Here is an 18,192-nt window from a genome sequence, read left to right as displayed (position 1 = left end):
GTCAATCGTGTCCTGGCACATCCTCCACCTGCAGCAAGTCAACTGGGTTCTGGCACGTCCTCTATCTCCCTCCCACCTGCAGCAGCCAACCAGGTTCTGGTGCGTCCTCTGTCTCCCTCCCACCTGCAGCAAGCTACTGGTGTGAAAGACAAATGGTGACTAGGCAGTTAGCAACTAATACTACTTATCCAAGTAGGCGTGAGTATAGTAGTCGACCCAAGAGGACTGCTTATGAAGCAACTCCCTACTAATAAGCAAGGGGAGCAATAGCATATAGGGCTTAAAACCTGTAGCGACCTAAGACAAAGAACGAATGAGTTGTGCTATAGAGATCAGTGACTAAAAGAATTCCAGTGGAGAAACGTGCATATAAGGAAGTCGTGCTATGCAAGACATGCTATGCGAACATGTAACTAGTGACAGCAAGAAGAGTTCAAGGGAATGAAAACAGAGGTAAGGTTAGATGGTGCAAGTGAAATGCCTGGTAGCGACTAGATGTAGCACAAACTACCATTAGCAATTATGACATTGTGAAAGTCAACTACGGGAAGCCTTAGTGTTGTGCTGTCATATACCATATATCCGGGTACAGATCCGATCCAGATCTGATGGACATATCTGACATCCGGTCCACAGATCCGATCCAATTCTTATTTCATTTCCTGTTCATATAACTCTAACTATTGTCCATCTCATTTCGGTAATCCTGTACACCGGTAATCTGGTTATCCTTACTTCCGCTATGCTTACTGATCCATTTAACTTATGTTTATTTCCGATTCATGATTTGTGATCCATCCGACTTACCAATATGCTTTGATTATACTTTGCTTACGCTTTGTACATAGCCTCACACCTTTGCTTATTGATCATTCTGTTAGTTATCCGTAGTATATAAACCCTTGTACATGCGCTGTAGTACTTCAGTTCGGATTATCATCTTAGATTGCACTCATTCTGTCTGGACTCTAAGTCCCTCTGTTCATCCTCCGTTATCTGGCCCGGACTTGAGTCTTCTACTCTTGTCTAATCTGAGACTGAGGATTGATTCCTATAGTCTGCATATCTGCCTCTGTCTTCAGACAGTCCTTATCCATTAGTTTCTAGTTCCGATCCCCTCCGGTGTCTTCTTACTTGAGGGTCTTATATGTTGAACAGAATACAATGACTATCACAATTGTACTCTTTAAGACTAAGGTGCCAGCTCCTCAAGTTCACGGTCAATGGATTTTCTACTTCTCGGTTGATAACGTGGTGTTTGTGGGTGGCCAAAGGGTAATAAATTACTTCTTTGCTAGATCACTTGTTGATAGTAAAGGAGTATGTATATTTTGTCAGGTTAACTTAAACCTAGTAGGTAATATGGACCTCTCTGAACTGATGTTGCACGAATACATAAAACGATGAATAAAACGATAGATTATTGTATAGGCAATCCCTGTAAGATAGTATACAATCAATCTAGACTAGTGAATACAATTGTTTTCAAAGGCAACTCATAGGCCTTCACTTTCTTCGTGATCTCACAGTGTTGAGACAGAAAGTGGGAAAACTCCTGACTTCAAATTCCACGTTCCCACATGGTTTGGGAAAAGAATGGAAGGGGAAAAACTTAATATATTATGTGAGAATGGAGTCCTTATATACATTTTAGAAATCATCCTTACTAAGCAATGAGTCATCACTGGATTGGTAAGATTATGCTTACAAACCAAGCCTTTTGGTGTGCTGAATCAGCTGCTTACTAAAAGTACATGAGTGAAATATTACAAAGCACTGTCAAATATTACAAAGCATGACGAATCATGACAAAACATGATGAGTCATGGAAAGTCCTTACAAATCAGAATATTACCAGTCACATGACATGCTTACAAATATATCTGAGTGGCTCACTGATGTAATCAAGTGGCTGAATAAACATAAACAAATAATGGAAAGAGACAGAAACTACAAATACAACTAAATAAATAGAAACAAAGCTTATGTAAGTAGGAAGTATATCCTTTGTACACTCCTCTACTCATCTCCTTTTATACTGCTATTCGTATATGTCATGGTATGAACTCCATACCATGCATGACACCGGATTAGCCGTTACTCTATACGTCCGATATCCGGAAGCCTTAACGGTGTAGAGACTCGCATTTCTGCAGGCTGTTATGGGCACATTTCGCACCTTTTCACAACTCATGACAATTGGCCTTCATTGCACAACTCACACCATCATCCATATGACTTCCACTATGTCTTCAGTCAATTCTGCATATCACGCACAGCTTTCCCAGCAAAACGCGCCATAGGCGCGATACTTTCCCACACAATGTGCAGCATTCCCACACGCACACCTTGCGTGCTTTCTCACACTTAAGTGCCCTGCATCGCCTATCATCCAGGAATGTCCGTCTATGTCCATCCACCTCATTGGTACATCATATCCCTCACCTCGTGGTTTGCTTACTGCTCCTATCCCTTCCGCTTCCGATGTGATTTCCATAGTATAAAGTTTGCTGACTTACTACTTCATCATTATTACTCCCCTTTGCTGTACTTCCCCCGCTATTGGGTTTTACTTTAAAGTAGTAGTCACCACTTGGGCGCACTTTGTGTTTCCAATGGTTATCGTTATCCGGCTATACTAGACTATTATCCGCGCTCGTTATAACACTCGCTCTGCATTTGCACTCGCTTTGCACATCTGTTTCCTCATCCAGTATTCTCCCACACAACACGCGCCTTAGCGCGCACTTTCTCACAGCTCATGTGTACCCTAGTACACACTCTCACGCTTCGTGCTTACTTCGCCTTTCTCCTTGTGCCTTCGTGCATCCTTCGCACTACAAGGGTCTTTCATTCATCTGGTTCTGTGTTCAGTAGCAGTCCCCTTTAGGGTCGAACGTTCTTGCATTCTGCGAGTATAGCAGCTAGGCAAAGCCAAGACTCACTTATACTGGTTGAGCATTTTTAGATAGTTCATATCAGCCCAGCCAGGTTGAGATCACCTCAACAGATCCATTATGATACTTATCCGTCTCACTAGACGCAATGCTTCAGTACTCTGAAATAAGGGGCAATACTCAGGAAAGGGGCACAGCGCACGAGCTGAGGCCAAAGCCCTTTGGATCTGATACCCTTGAGTACAGTCTTAACATGTGCACTTGAAGCAGGTTAAGCGACACGGGATCAGAGAGGATGAGCAAGAGCGGAGTTGATTGCACCAAAGACTGAGATATAGCGACTAAGGTGACTCCGACACACCAGCAAAGGTCTGGAGAAGGGAAGTGAGTTCATACAGTAACTATGTACAATGAGCCATTTTATCATACTGCGTAAATGTTCGGGATACATAGGTGAGAATAGTAGTGATGCAGGCAAGAGCACAATGCATCTACAGGTAATAAGACATGTAGCACTGCAGAACACGAGGATACATGTAATAAGACCTGCAACCAATTAGTAGTGACAAGTAAGTACTAATAATGCACCAGCGGAGATAGGTGGACATAGGATGGACATGGGAGGACAGAGTACCTAGGCATCAGACCGGTGTCTTGTTACTTAAGGGTCTTATATACAATGCATATATAGTGACAACGCATATATAGTGACAACACAACTATACAGGATAAGACTTCTTGCCAGTCCTTAAGTACACGGTCTATGACTTTTCTAGTTTTCGTGGTAGATAATGTGCTGAGTTCTTGGGAGGAATGTCTTTCAATATTCTCCTTCTTGTTCCTTGGTTAGTTTAAACCTCATGGTCTCGAAATACTGAGTGTGAAGTTTGTACGTGTTTTGGCAAGTGTGTGCCCGTGGATTTGTGAAGTGTGTCTCGTGATTCGTGTCTCCCTTCCTGAAAAAGAGAGAGGAAAGTAGTGCTGATAAACTTTAGCTAGGTAGCTGTACTTTGTTATATAGTCAAAAATAAATAAAAAGTTCAGGCAAAGAGTGGAAAAGTATAAAATATATACATAATCAAAGATCCTTTTCTTATTTATCTTTATTCACTTTCCAAAAGATTGTAATTCTATACTTAAATACAACCCCTGTAAGGTAGTATATAACCTGAATATATGTTTCTTATTCTTAACTTCAAGGCTGCTGAATGGCCTGCACTTAGATCTTACTGGTTCTCACATGGTTTGAGAAAAGAGTTAAAGTGGGAAGCTTAAATTGCATGGGTGAAAATGGGCTCCTTATATACCTTTTGGGAGGCCATCTTACTAAGCATGATTCATCACATAGATTGGTAAGAATGTGCTTACAAACTTGTGTTGAGTCAGCTTGTTTACTAATGTACATACAAAATGAAGTGTAGTATTACAAAGAATGAAAAATGAAAAGCATGAGTCATCACATGGATTGGTAAGAATGTGCTTACAAACCAAGTCCTTAGGTGTGCTGAATCAGCCTTATGACTAAGTGGATTACAAATACAGTTGCAAGTTTTACAAAGCATGACGAATCATGACCAAACATGATGAGTCAAGTTAAATCCTTACAAATCAGAGTATTTCCCAGTCACATGACATGATTACTAACATGTTTGGTGGCTTGAGGAAAAGTCTGGTGGCTAAATGTGCCTAGAAAAAATAGAAAGAGATAGAATCTCATGGAACAAAATAGAAATACATAGAAAAAATAGGAGTCACTGCAGGCATTTTCCCATTTTCCTCCAACAAACATCCAAAAAACATTGATTGAGAAGATAGAAATTTCCTCTCATGTTACCTGTCAAAACATTGAAAAAAAATAATTCATATGTTAAAGATTTTCTGTGCATGGGACATGATGCAGAAATTGGACATGTTCCTTTGAGGATAATACTGGATTTTCTATCTATTGTCTTTTTAATAGCAGTTTATGATAATGTTAAATTTTTGTGCAAATATACTATGTTTTTCAAATGTTTTGTGTATATTTGAAAACACAGACCAGAAATTTAACCTCACTGTAAACTGCTGTTTAAAAGAAAATAGATGGAAAATCCAGTATTATCCTTGAAGGAACATGATGAATTTTTGCATTTTGTCCCATGCACAAAAAATATTTAACACATGAATTAATTTTTTTCAATGTTTTGATAGGCAACATAAGAGGAAATTTCTATCTTTTCAATCAATGTTTTTTGGATGTTTTTGGGAGAAAAATGGGAATATGCCTGCAGTGAGTGAAGTTTTGAAAGGGAAAATACTAGCTAAGAAATATTAATGAAAAATGATAAGGTAACTTGGTGATAGGAATCAGTCAGGTGTCTTCTACCTTCCCTGTCACTGCTGTTGTGTATATGTCATGGTATGGATCACATACCATGGATGACACCGGACAGCACGCTATGGGAGAAAAGTGATCCTAAGGCAGTTGAGTTGTTGAATGAGGAAGTTAGTGATTAGTGTTTTAACTCCTTTTTCCTAGACAAGGTAAAATATAGCTGTAACAATCATATGTGCCTAGTGCTGATATGACTGTCACACTGGGTCCAGGTACATCCTCCACCTGCAGCAAATCAACTGGGTTCTGGCATGTCCTGTCTCCCTCCCACCTGCAGTTAGCATGCCTTAAAAGGGTACCATGTGAAAAGTGCCCTTAAAATGTCTTAAAATGTCTTCAGAGGCTCACTAGAAATTTCCGACAAAATGACCATTAAAGTGTGACCTTAGAGCCAGTTCGGCAACTCAATGTTGGGGCGTATTTGCCATGTTGCACATCTGGCGCAATGTGAGTTGCACCGGCATGCTCCCGGCATATTCCTTTGGTCAGTTGGAGCTTGAACCTTCCCTATCTACTGACTAGCACCACAATAAACTGGCTCGACCCTCACCTCCGCAAGCTAGTTTATTCATCGGTTGTCGCTGTTGTATCTATTTGCGGCCAATTTACTACTGTTATAATGGCTACCGAGCCAAATACTGCTACTGTCGTACCAGTACCAGCTGAGCCAAAAGTGCAATGGAATGTAGCAGAGACAAACACTCTTCTCAATCACCTAGTCAGCAACAAATCCGAGGTTGGGGATGGTGGTTTCAAGCTGTCTACATTTACCTCAGCAGCAACTGCCCTTGCAAGGGCCGACCTGCTAACTGCAGGCCCTCCAAAGACAAATAAACGCTGTAGAAGTAAATGGAACACGGTGAGTGCATTGAGATTCTCTACGTCCCATTCTACTAATATCTACCCCTGTACCAGCTCAGAGGGATATACTAAGAGATCCAAAACTATTGCAACGTCTCAGGAGCTCACTGGGATAATACCAGAGGCGCTGGAATCGAAGGAAGGACTGCATTAGAGGTATTCAATAACTACGTCACATCAAGTGTGCATCCCCTGTTCAAAGCTATCTACTGTAATCTAATATATCAAATAGACATCCCGCGCTTCAATGTGGCCATTTGCCAACAGCGGGTGGATATACTACGACAAACTAGCTGAGATCTTCCCAAATGGCACTGGCGCTCAGGGAACTCACGCATTTCATCCGGCTGCTGCTGCAGCTCCAGTACTGGCTGACGATGATGTTGAGCCTGGCGCAGAGCATGTCATCACTACTGCTGCTGCTGCAACCATCATCGCATCAGCTGCCAGTGCCAATACTGACCCTGTTGCTGCTACCATGGAACTGCCTCACGATACCAACTTCAATGCTTCTCGTCTTCCCATCTTGCCTCCTTCCACTGTTGCATCCAGTATTGGCACTGGAAAACGCACTCATGATGATGCATCGTGCAACATGGAATCATCAACTCACCTATCCAGCTATCCATCATTTTCTGGTCCCTTGCCGTCCTCTACCTTGGTATCAGCACCCCCTCCTGCAAAAAAATCGCTGATCTGGATGTCACGGTGACAGTGCGGTCACAATGATGACCAGTGCAGCATGAGGGTTGAAGGTTTCACCTGCCACTGCTGTTGTTGGCATGCAGGGTTCCATCAACCGCATTGGTAACATTCTCGAAAAAGCCGTCACTGCAGTGCCTGCGCCTGCACCACCACTACCACCTCCTCCACCTCCTCCACCCCCTCCCCCCTTGGTTGCAACCGCTCTTGATCGTGCCATGATCCTTATGCAAACCGAAGACGTGGAGGTGCCTGCAGAGGACTTAGGCCGACTGTTACTAATTTTTACAAGCAATGAGCGGGCGATGGAGATTTATGTGCAAAGCCCACTGGGACCACGCCGCTCTTATATCAAGGCGCTTCTTGAGGCTCACACAGCGAAGTAGGTATCACTTTCACATCTTGTCCCTTACTTGTACAATGTATCTTAGGCTGTATGTTCTGTGATTGTCGTGCTGTTTTCTGTCTGCTTTGTTGTTTGTTGTCCCACCATCATTTTCGAGTCCACAATCATGTAGCATTGGGTTCTGATACACACGTAAGAACTATACATGAATATCATTGTTTGCATCTGCGCCCTCATCCTCGTCTGCAGTTGTCATCACCATCCAGGCCAAGTAAGTCCTCTTCATCTAAGTCATCACCATCTGCTAGTACTCGTTCACGCAAAACTTGCCCATATTGAGCCCACATGTCTTCAGCAATGTTGTCACGCAAGCGGCTCATTTCAATATCTGCTGTTTCTTCCTCTGGTACCACTGCCTCATGTGGGTCAGTCTCATCCTCAGCCGGATCCCCATCTGAGTTAGTATCTGGGATAGGACCCTCCTGTGGGTCGTGCAGGTGTATAAAGTTGTGGATTGTACATAGAGCAGCTGGAATCTGCGCTTGAATGTTTAAGTTATACCTTGGTGTGAGGATGAGGATGCGGAAGCGATGCTTTAAGACAGCCGAAGACATGTTCAATGATGTTCCTTGCCATGGCATGGCGAAGATTGAATAGCTCCTCTTTATTGCACAGCCTACCATCAATGTTAGTGTGCATTCTGAAGAATATGGACTGTCTTACCTTACACTCACTCGTCCCCACTCAGCAAGATGGTAGCAGACATTACGGTATGGTATCAGGAGTCCATGGCATAGAGGGTAACCAGCATCAGCTAGAAAGTATTTTTCTTGGGAGATCTTAAGGTCTTTGGTAGATGCGTCCTCAAAAACACATGCATCTGTGGCGGATCCCTCCCAACCGGTAAGGACATAGGTAAAATTCATGTCGAAGTCGCATGTGAACAGGCAGTTTTGAGAGACAAGACCTTTGCGATCGCGGTAGGCAGCACATTCAAGTGCAGGAGGTGTAGCATGGATATGGCTCCCATCAAGCGCCCCAATGGTGTCCTTAAAAAATGGCCAGAATTTGGGATTCTGGCGAATTTTGCAAGAAACTGCTTCATCTGATGGGAGGTGGTCATATTTTGAATAGAATGGCGGGGTTGATAGAATTACAAGCATCCTTCTAAAGTATCTAGATATAGTGTGACAAATGAGTCCAGTCCATGAAAATATGACACTCACCGAGATATTGTCTCATTGGAATGCTGAAATCTTTCACCAATATGCCTGATTGACAGGCCTGTGACAGCGGCATACAGGAAAATGGCGAGTTGCTCCTCTAGAGAGACAAACTTGGAGTCAGAATACCCAAGGGTACGGAGTTCTGATATGAGCTCTGCAAAGACATGGGCATGCACTCCAAGCTCACAATGAATGTGCTCCGGATGACCAGTGAGTAATTCGACCACCCATGCTTCACCAGAAAGCGCTGATGTATGGTAGGGTTGTGGGTCCCTTGGGTGCATAGATGCTACAAGACTGCCGGAGGCATGGATGAGAATGCTGAGTAGAAGTACTACATACTGTATGATTTTATGGTGAACCTGAGACCAGTTTTGAAGACGAAGCCCTGGAAAGACTTCGGGTAGGGACTCCATAGTACTATGAAGGATTCACAAGCCCAGGGATACAGTCGTCTAACCTAGGATTACATTCAAGCTCTGACTATATGCCGGGAGCATGCCGGTGCAACTCACATTGCACCAGATGTGCAACATGGCAAATACACCCCAACATCGAGTTGCCGAACTGGCTCTTAGTAAATGATGTTCCCCACTTCCATCATCAAACAAAATGACAAAATGAAGAAACATGACCATCACACCTGCCAGCAGACAGTCTTGTTTTCAAAAAAAAAATAGTTCAAGTGTCATATTGTCTATCCCAGCCATTGCTCATAAGTAGCCACTAAGTCCTCTTCACAAGTACCTACATCCTCTGCCTCCATGGTTCTAACATAAGTAACATAAATGTCAAGTGAATTACCCTCCTCTACAACACCTTTTGACTTTCTGACAAACCTTTCATATATTTCTTTGTCTTCAGGTTCTGCTTCATCATTACATGCCTCTAGCAAAGCAAAGCACTGATCAACATATCTGAAAATAAGCTTAGCTACTGTCTCTATTATAATCCAGACAAACTCACTTCAGATACTCTGTCTGCTCCTCGACTGGCACATCTGGATGCAACAACCTCTTGGCAAGCGCAGCTGATGAACGAGGATCGTCAGTGGAAGGTAGGTCTGATTTCAACACCTCTTGTTTGGAGCTCAATGCCTTCTTAGAAAACCCGTGCTGAGACGAAGGATACGTGCCGATCCAACGACGAACTCCAGCCATGAGCCTGGAAAATAGTTTGCATGAAATACCGTAGACTAAGTCGAATACGTACCGTGGATGGTGTGTTGGATGAGTGCTGTGAGGGAGAAATGGACTGTAAGCAATGTCCTTCAGAGTCTTCCTGTGGATGATGACAGATACATTAGCAATAATTCGCCACTGTACAGCACTGCTCACCCTGGTAGCTTCAATGTGCTATTCATGGAGTACGCAAAGTGCTTTCCTAGTGAAGTAAATAAGAGCGGTCGGTAGTACTCCGCCCAAAACTCTCCGCCGACGTTCACGAAGTCGCACAACGCTGACGAGCACTCCATAACATCGTACAACACCTGGAGATGCCGCTTCTGGAACCATTTCTGATACTGACCGCGTTTCGGGGGAAGCACCAAGCTGCGTTCAGCTGCCACGCCAAGAAAGAGATTAATTGCTGCTTGTTTGTCTGCGTCTAGAGGAACTTGTCAGTTATGGGTGGGTGAGTTCAAGACAAGTAGGTACCAAGAAGAGAGTTGGCATAAAAACGGCGGATATTTTCGATGATATCCCTCGAGTGACTATTCCAGTGAGGCATCCTGCGATATGTCTCTACCCGATTCACAAGTGCACTGCCGGTATACTGCAGCGCGATGGCTACACCAAAGATCAGCGATGCCTAACACAAGTTAAACGGCACACTCAACTATCTCCATGGTCATGATACATTTCAGTCAACATGTTCACCGCATCTGAATCGAATGGGAGGTTTGGGCTGGCAACAACACCGAGGGCATACAACTGGTGGCCCAGAGCACGTTTCCCGAAAACAAATTGTGCTGCATTCGTACGATCCAGGCAGTCGACACAGTTTGTGCGGCATACACCATTCTGCAGCAAGATGGAACGACGACAATGTTCGTTCTCTTCACTGGGAATGACAAAGTCAGTATTACATTTGAAAAAGACGAGTGTAATACACACTAGTTGCCATTATGGAGACAATGAGCGAGTGGTTCCACGCCGGAATGAAAGAAACCAGTCATTTGAATGGATACCTCCGCTATGTCCTCGAGGTAGCTTATGACATCTTGTGTCTTCCTACAGTCATATTGAGACAGCGCAGCTCCAAAATGGCGTGAAAGTCGTACTCTTTGTATGCCCGTGACATGTCCCAAGCCCGATAGACCATCTTGTACTCATCCGGCAGAAATTGGTTCAAATATTTGACGCATTGAGTATACTCATCCAACAACTTCGATTCGCGTGGCTGCGGCTCTCGCCGCTTGATGAGATTGAGGACTGTGATTGGCGCGCCATATCGTGCAAAAAGGTCATCGAAATGACGAGATGCAGCGACATAGAAGGGATCTACAACGCTGACTTGGGATGTGTCAAGATAAAGGTAAGTTGATGGTCACAGCGGACGTACTTTCAATAGGCGGTCGGGGAGTCATGCTAGTAGTTTCCTGTGTCCAGTATATGGGAATGCTGCCCCTGTACTAAGAATGTGCGACTGATGTAAGAACTATGACAGATCGCATGATGTGTTGGCCCGCACCTGAACGTAACTGGTATACTGCGGGCTCGGCCGACGTTGATATTCGCCTGCTGAGGGACCGGCGGGGGGGAAGTAAAATGGTGTCGTTAGTGCTTCTGATACAATTTGCTCGGTCTCAACCTCGTTTGCGACGTTTCCCTAGGTAGATGCTTGAGGAAAAAGATTATTTAATATACTGGTTCCGTACCTCTTCATTGACACCGCGTGTCAAATATCGAGCTCCAGCATAATGGCGTGACCGACGGGCAATAAGCGTTACAAAGACTACACGCCCAAGTACAGTAAGTTCTGGTAGCGTACTGAGCATCGCGATACGGGTAGCGTAAAAGGCCGATGCACTTACTAGCCTGGTCTACATGTCCATGTATGAGTGGCAGTAGCCATGGACGACGGATGCTAGTGGCGGGGGAATCCTTGAGAGGTGCAGCGATCATGTGAAAATTCCAAACATATCGATCGTTGAAGGGCCATCTGGTACTATTGAAACGCTCGGGCTTGGTGAGGTTATTTTGAAGCGTAGAAGTGATATCGTATGAGTAACTAGATTGAGGCATAATGGAACTAATTAGGAGAGCTCGCGCACTTGGATATTGCCCACCTGAAGTAAAAGTTCTTCGACATGTCAACTTGCTTAAACATATTCACAAGGCGCTGCTCCTCGGCAGGACGCTCAATCTTGTGATTGGATGGGACAGGTATCATCTCCGTGTTCTCGCAATGGTATAAATAGTGGCCACCAAGAAGTGCCACAACTGAACGCTTTGATATGACAATCATGTACCACCCAGCTGTGAACTTCACGAATCCTTGGTCTGGTCAGCGACTTATGATAAATGCACTGGTGCAGCGTACCTGCAATCCCAAAGATTACGCGTGCCTTGCCAAGCCCACCAGATCCCTTGTTACCATCCTCCAGCATCTTGAGCATGTTGCTCATTTGCTTGCCGCTATAGTCGGTGTCGTCTTCGACGACGACAACGTCAGTTTGCGAGGTGCGGTCAATCTTGACAATCCGGTGGCGGGAGTCAGAGGCATTAGAGGCGACAATATAGAAGCGTAGCTTGTTCTCGTATAAAATGAACTTATTGAACGCAGAGAATTTGTGTAGCAAGTTACAATTGGCAGGAGGTTGTATTGACTTATCTGACGACTCTGCTCTACCTTGAAACCCAGCGGTCGGGAATGTCGATGAGCTTGGTGGATCTGACTGTGACGCTAGTCCATCCATGGCAGCCTGGCAGGTACTTAAGTACTCAAGTACTGTAAGTCTGTAACCCAGCAGCAACCTAAGTTACTGTAGGTACGGCAAGCACCGATCATGAGTGCTGACCAAGCCCGCCCCCTATTGCAAGTTTCCTTTTAGCCAACCATGTGTGGACGATATGCCCTAGGTCTGCAGGTCAGTTTCTATCACAACTTGCTTCAGCTGTTTTAACGTGACCAGCGTGCTGAAATGCGCTCTACCTGGATTAATCCTCCAATCTTGAAATTGGTGAATGGGTGAACGAAGACAATTTCGTGGTGAGTTCTGTGTTCTCAACACCCACGTAGGCATACCATGAGATGCGTCCTGAATTACAGCCCCGCTACAACATTGCGCCAAACTCTCTGGCGCCCGTCATTCGCAGGCGTAACGCTTCTTCACCCGACCTTCAAATGCAGACCATGCGGTGGGGCATCCCTTATGGTAAGGTTCATGCGAAAAGCCAACAAGCTATCAATGCACGCTCGGAAAACATCATGGAAGGAGCAGGAATGTGGAACAAATACCGAAGCAGTAATCGCTGTGTTGTTGTTAGCCAGGGGTGCGCGTTTGCAATTCAAAATGGTTCTGGAACTAATCCTCCATCAGGTACTACGAGTGGCAGACAAAGGGCAAGGTCAAGCTTCCACACTTCACGAAACATGCCGATGGGAAGGTGATGCTTATGGCTGGACTTTATCACGTCTCAGGTGCGCATCATTGCTGACCAACGGACTACCCGCCCACAATACTGACGGCTCGAAGACGAAACCATTCCAAACTACGTTTTTGCTATAATTACAACCAGCGCCAGCACATCACTTAGTTGGCTGCACGACCGCCAACCTGTTATTCTTACATCCGACGCAGACGTCACTAAGTGGCTTGATACAAGCTCGAATGCTTGGTCCGCCGAGCTTGGCAAACTGTTACGACCGGTTGGGGGCCTGATATGGTGTGCTCTTTTCTTCCTTGATTGTATCTCGGGCACTGATGGTTATGTGCAGCTATCAAGTTCCAAAAGAAATTGGAAAAGTGGGGTACCGAGTCTTCCGCCTTTGTCCAGCCCGTTGCAACACGCAAAGACGGTATTGAGGCTATATTTGCAAAGCAACGCACCAAACAGAAGGACAATAAGGAGGGCATCAAGCGCAAGCGTAGTCCATCTCCAGTCATATCATTAGTGCCTGAACCAGCCGGGAAGGAGGATGAGAGTCATAAGACAGAGTGCAAAAAGCTCAAAGTTGAATAACTTGTTGCAGGCATATCACGCTGTACATAATTTGTGGCTTGTATGTCATAACCCTAACCCTAGGCCAGGCAAAGGTTGCTTGGCACTGCTTGTCAGCGCTCGGATCCCGTTGATCGGCAAACATCACCTGGCGGCAGCAACCTGGAGGTTCTTATGGCCTATTTCTCAAGCCCAAGGCCACAGTCCTCAAGTTCTGCCATCAAGATTGTTAATCCTGCAGAACATGATGACAAGGCTAAATTACAGGCCAAGAGAGGTAGTACCGAATTCGATTGGCGCAATATCCACGCACAATTTGACCCGGTTCATCAGATTCTCCCCAGCGTCAGTGTAGGAATATATTGATTTATGGGTAAAATCAACTTTTCAGCTGCGAGGTAGTATTTGAATGCGCCATGCAGATCTTGTCGTTATCAAGACAAAGGTTGTATCTATTATCACCCACCGGTATGTGCAGTCCTAGTCTGATAGTATATACCTCTTCTCAAAGTTCTTCAGGTTGAAGGTTCAAACAATCCGTGCGGAGGGTTTTCGATCTTTGACTGCCTTGAGCGCTCATAATCTCTCTAGGCCACGTCCGAATCACCTCTTCCTGCTTCACTTTCCGCGCAGGCTGTCAACGCTCCTGTGTTTGTTCCAAAAGCACCTTTTCATGCTATTGCAACTCCATCCCCGACTTTGGCGTCTCCATTCACTTCTTCGTACGACCTCTATGTATTACTCTACGACTACTGACATTTGTGTAGTCCCTCGCCTTCAACCTTTTATCCAAATCATGACGAATACGATGATTATGGAGAATCTGTCTCCAATCAGACACCTCAAACGTTGGAGCATCAGTTAGTTAATCAGTATCAGCAGGTGCGAACATGTCCTTATATATCTTTTCATTAGGCTTATATCTACTGTAGGTGGATTATGACGACCATGCCTCACCAATGGGCAATTTCTACCAATCTCAACAGGCTACGTTTGCAAGGCAACCTGTAAGCTTCCCCTGCCAATATGCGTGGAGGGATGTTTACTTTTATTGTGTGTAGTTGGATTATCATCTCTATTCGCACCCTACTCCGAATGCCTTTCCCTCGACGCATTTTGTCTCCGATATAATTCGCGAGGAGTTGCACAAACGCGCAGAAGCCTCACAACTGGTCCCATTACCTGGACATAACCTGCCTGATGAACTCCAGGGGTATCATTCCCTAGCTCTTCTTGAACCTTCTGTCACAGAGCGTCGCAAGTTCTTCAGTTGGTACTCTACCGTCTATCGCGCAACTAGTTCCAACGATGGTGTATCATATGCTCTCCGTCGCGTCGAAAGTTTGTTATACCTAGGATATTTACTCCGCATCGTTGACTTGTGCAGATTTCAGGTTGATGCACCAAGCTGCGTTTGGAGCTATCGAAACGTGGTCGCGTGTTGAGCATCCAAGCATTGTTCGTGTCCGCGAAGCATTCACGACTCGTGCATTCAACGACAATTGTACGTCGGAACCTTATTCGACTTCGCTCGCGCTGACAGACGTAAACCAGCTTTGGTGGTCGCATATGAATACTATCCAAATGCTCAGACTCTCTTTGAAATGCACATCAAACAGAAGCCGCCGGTATTTCAGCATGGCCGTCTTTCAACCTTCTCATCAGCATTACCCGAGGTGACTTTATGGTCGTACATGATTCAAATTGCCAGCGCCATCAAAGTAGTGCACGAAGCGGGCCTCGCAGTACGCATGGTTGACGCAACCAAAATCATGGTCACTGGCAAGAACAGGTGTGCTCTCTCACCTCCTATCTAATTCATCTCATATCTGCGCACAGAATTCACATTGGCTCGTGCGGTATTGCAGACGTTCTGATGTACGATCCCCGCCAGGACACTGCGGTCGCCCAACAAGAGGACCTCTCAATGTTTGGCCGTCTTGTGTTTGCTCTCTGCTGTAATAATCTTGCAGCCATGAACACACTCCCTAAAGCACTTGACATGCTGAGTCGCCAGTACTCTGGTGACGTGAAGGCTCTTGCTCTTTATTTGATCTCTAAACCAGGTCCACACAAGGTTGGTCTTTTTCATTATCGGTATAGCCTGCGTTTCATCGTTTCTCAGAATATCACACAAGTAATCGACATGATCGGAACGAATCGATTACTCCACGAAATGGACGATATGCATAGGTAAATGAAAGAAATTTATGCTTGTGCCGATGCTCATACGACAAACTTAGTTCCGTCAACAGGCTTGAAGCTGAACTCATGAGTGAGCTTGAAAACGGGCGCTTGGTTCGCCTTCTTTGCAAATTTGGTTTTATCAATGAGCGACCCGTGTGCGTTTACCACTACTCAATCTGAACAGAGCATCTCAACCTTGGTTTCAGGTTCGCCCGTGAGCCTCGTTGGTCTGAAACGGGCGACAGGTACATCATCAAGCTATTCCGAGACTACGTCTTTCACCAAGTGGACGAGAACGGCAATCCAGTCATCAATCTTTCGCATGTCTTAGCTTGTTTGAATAAGGTGCTCCTTATTTATTTGCTTGGAAAAAACTTCTCACGCTCTTCCTAGCTCGACGCTGGCACAGACGAGCGTATTATGCTCGTTTCCCGCGATGAACAGAGCTGTCTCGTTGTGAGCTACAAAGATGTGAAGGCTTGCATCGATGCTGCTTTTGGGTAGGTCCTTATTGTCTTGTCTCGTTCTCATATGCTTAATACCATAATACCATTCAGTGATCTAGCTCGGGTATCGCGATGATCATCGATCTCTAACACGCAAAAATAGGTAGAATCTGAAAAAGACGCGAAAAATACAAAAAATTATGATTTCAATTCAGTACATCATAGTACTTTAGTTCATTTGTCTGATCCCGACGACGACGAACACTTTGGTTTGCCGTGTTGTCACCACACCACAACTCCGAACTCCAACTGACTGAGGGAAAATCACGGTTGCAATTACAATGAGTTCAATTCACTCATGTGCCAGAGCACTCGCACCCTGGCAGCGGTCTCGGCAGTTGCAACATGCATGGCGACTTGGTAACAATACTTTCTCAACGTCGTCGGTGCTGGCAAGTAATCGAGCTATCGTCTACAATACCAATGGTGACCCAGCTCGCGTCCTATCTGCCTTCTCCTTCCCCGAACTGCCGTCTCCGCCTCCGAACACGGCGAACATAAGGTTTCTGCTTGCACCTATCAATCCCGCAGACATAAACGTTATTGAGGGCGTTTACCCCGCGAAACCAGAGCCTGATGTCTCCCTCTCCCAAGTAAAGGATCATCCACTATTCGTGGGGGGAAATGAGGGCCTGGGCAAAGTAATGGATATTGGCGAGGGTGTTGCCGGTCTGCAGAAGGATGATTGGGTCGTTATGACCAAAGCTCAGAGCGGAACATGGTCGTCGGCGAAGAATGTTGCCTTGTCGGATGTTCTGAAGGTTCCCAAGCAGGGTCTGTCTGAGGCACAGGCTGCTACGATTACCGTACGTCTCTTCATTGTCACTCGGGTACTTTGCGTACTTCAGCTCTGACGTTGGTGAAGGTCAACCCCCCAACAGCTTACAACATGCTGCATGACTTTGCCCAACTTGTTGAAGGAGACTGGATTGTGCAAAATGGTGCGAACAGTGCCGTATGTATGGAGTTTCATTCGTGCGCTGGCAGCAACCCTTACATCAGTCTGTTTCTCAGGTGGGCCAAGCCGTGATCCAAATCGCAGCTGCCAAGGGATACAAGACTATCAACTTCATTCGTGACCGGTGTGTCATATTTACCACACTTACGGGCTTGTCTCATTCAACCAAAGAGATAATGTTGAACTGCTGAAACAACATCTGGAATCACTGGGTGCAACACATGTTGTGACATATGACGAACTCTCCGACAAGTCCTTGAGAGCGAAGGTCAAAACGTGGACTGGAGGCAAGGTATCAACTTCCTCATCTTCCCATTCGACAAACTGAGTAGCATCATGCAGGATATTCGCCTTGGTCTCAACTGTGTAAGCGGCAAAACAACCACCCTGATGGCTCGACTACTTGGGAACAATGCACATCTTGTTTCATACGGTGCGATGTCCAAGGAACCTCTATCACTCCCAACGTCGCTCTTTATTTTCAAGAACCTTACTTGCCATGGGTTTTGGCAAACCCGTTGGTATAGCGACAAGTCCTTAGAACAACGCCAGGAACTGCTCAAGACACTGACTGCCCTCATGCGAGATGGGAAGGTACGGAACTTGAATGATGCTCGTATTCCATCTCATCTCGGCTATCTAGCTTCTGGACCCCGACCATGAAGTCTTTACAATTGGTGGGACGGAGAGCGACGTCAGCGCGTCTGAAAAGATTCGTAACCTCGTAGCGCGCTTAGGCCAGGGAAAGTATGGGAAGAAAGTACTCTTGAGGGTCGAAGAAACTGCATGACATGAAGATGGTGCTGTCTACTTCAATAGGCTATGCCCAGTTGATCGTTTCCGTTTATTCCACTACACAAAACTTACCATATGCAATAAATATTGAGGCCCACAGCTAGTGTCATAGCCATTATAATAATTTTGGTATATATAAGTTTCAAGCCCGGATGCTGAGAATTGAAGTTGGCTT

General features: G+C 45.2%; 4 protein-coding genes across 4 annotated transcripts; 3 read left to right on the top strand and 1 right to left on the bottom strand.

Annotated features, from left to right (window-relative positions):
- Positions 1-9,063: 9,063 nt before the first annotated feature.
- On the bottom strand, positions 9,064-12,460 carry DFJ58DRAFT_691458 (phosphoinositide polyphosphatase). The gene is made up of 14 exons (XM_041383387.1): positions 11,950-12,460; positions 11,696-11,903; positions 11,441-11,637; positions 11,285-11,385; positions 11,098-11,235; positions 10,969-11,038; positions 10,688-10,919; positions 10,521-10,637; positions 10,244-10,467; positions 10,062-10,193; positions 9,744-10,011; positions 9,619-9,687; positions 9,373-9,570; positions 9,064-9,323 (listed from the first exon to the last, which is right to left on the bottom strand). Exons 1-14 carry the CDS (start codon positions 12,323-12,325, stop codon positions 9,104-9,106), a joined length of 2,550 nt encoding a protein of 849 aa, XP_041236394.1. The 5' UTR covers positions 12,326-12,460; the 3' UTR covers positions 9,064-9,103.
- On the top strand, positions 12,461-13,685 carry DFJ58DRAFT_821108 (uncharacterized protein). The gene is made up of 5 exons (XM_041392003.1): positions 12,461-12,496; positions 12,679-12,902; positions 12,950-13,050; positions 13,106-13,297; positions 13,348-13,685. The coding sequence occupies exons 1-5, from the start codon at positions 12,467-12,469 to the stop codon at positions 13,590-13,592; spliced, it is 792 nt and encodes a 263-aa protein (XP_041236393.1). The 5' UTR covers positions 12,461-12,466; the 3' UTR covers positions 13,593-13,685.
- On the top strand, positions 13,686-16,458 carry DFJ58DRAFT_821106 (uncharacterized protein). The gene is made up of 14 exons (XM_041392002.1): positions 13,686-13,848; positions 13,905-13,944; positions 13,994-14,039; positions 14,163-14,293; positions 14,339-14,453; positions 14,633-14,912; positions 14,959-15,075; positions 15,126-15,363; positions 15,411-15,648; positions 15,697-15,764; positions 15,815-15,913; positions 15,965-16,103; positions 16,152-16,262; positions 16,316-16,458. The coding sequence occupies exons 1-13, from the start codon at positions 13,746-13,748 to the stop codon at positions 16,260-16,262; spliced, it is 1,725 nt and encodes a 574-aa protein (XP_041236392.1). The 5' UTR covers positions 13,686-13,745; the 3' UTR covers positions 16,316-16,458.
- Positions 16,459-18,168, top strand: DFJ58DRAFT_821102 (uncharacterized protein). Its single transcript, XM_041392001.1, has 6 exons — positions 16,459-17,070; positions 17,130-17,219; positions 17,279-17,346; positions 17,394-17,514; positions 17,565-17,816; positions 17,866-18,168. The coding sequence occupies exons 1-6, from the start codon at positions 16,546-16,548 to the stop codon at positions 18,010-18,012; spliced, it is 1,203 nt and encodes a 400-aa protein (XP_041236391.1). The 5' UTR covers positions 16,459-16,545; the 3' UTR covers positions 18,013-18,168.
- Positions 18,169-18,192: the final 24 nt, after the last annotated feature.

The sequence above is a fragment of the Suillus subalutaceus genome, assembly GCF_016647625.1.
Source record: "Suillus subalutaceus strain FC151 chromosome Unknown DFJ58scaffold_224, whole genome shotgun sequence".
Lineage (NCBI taxonomy): Eukaryota > Fungi > Basidiomycota > Agaricomycetes > Boletales > Suillaceae > Suillus > Suillus subalutaceus.
The sequence above is the reverse complement of the archived record's forward strand: the minus strand, read 5'-3'. Positions and strand labels throughout refer to the sequence as shown.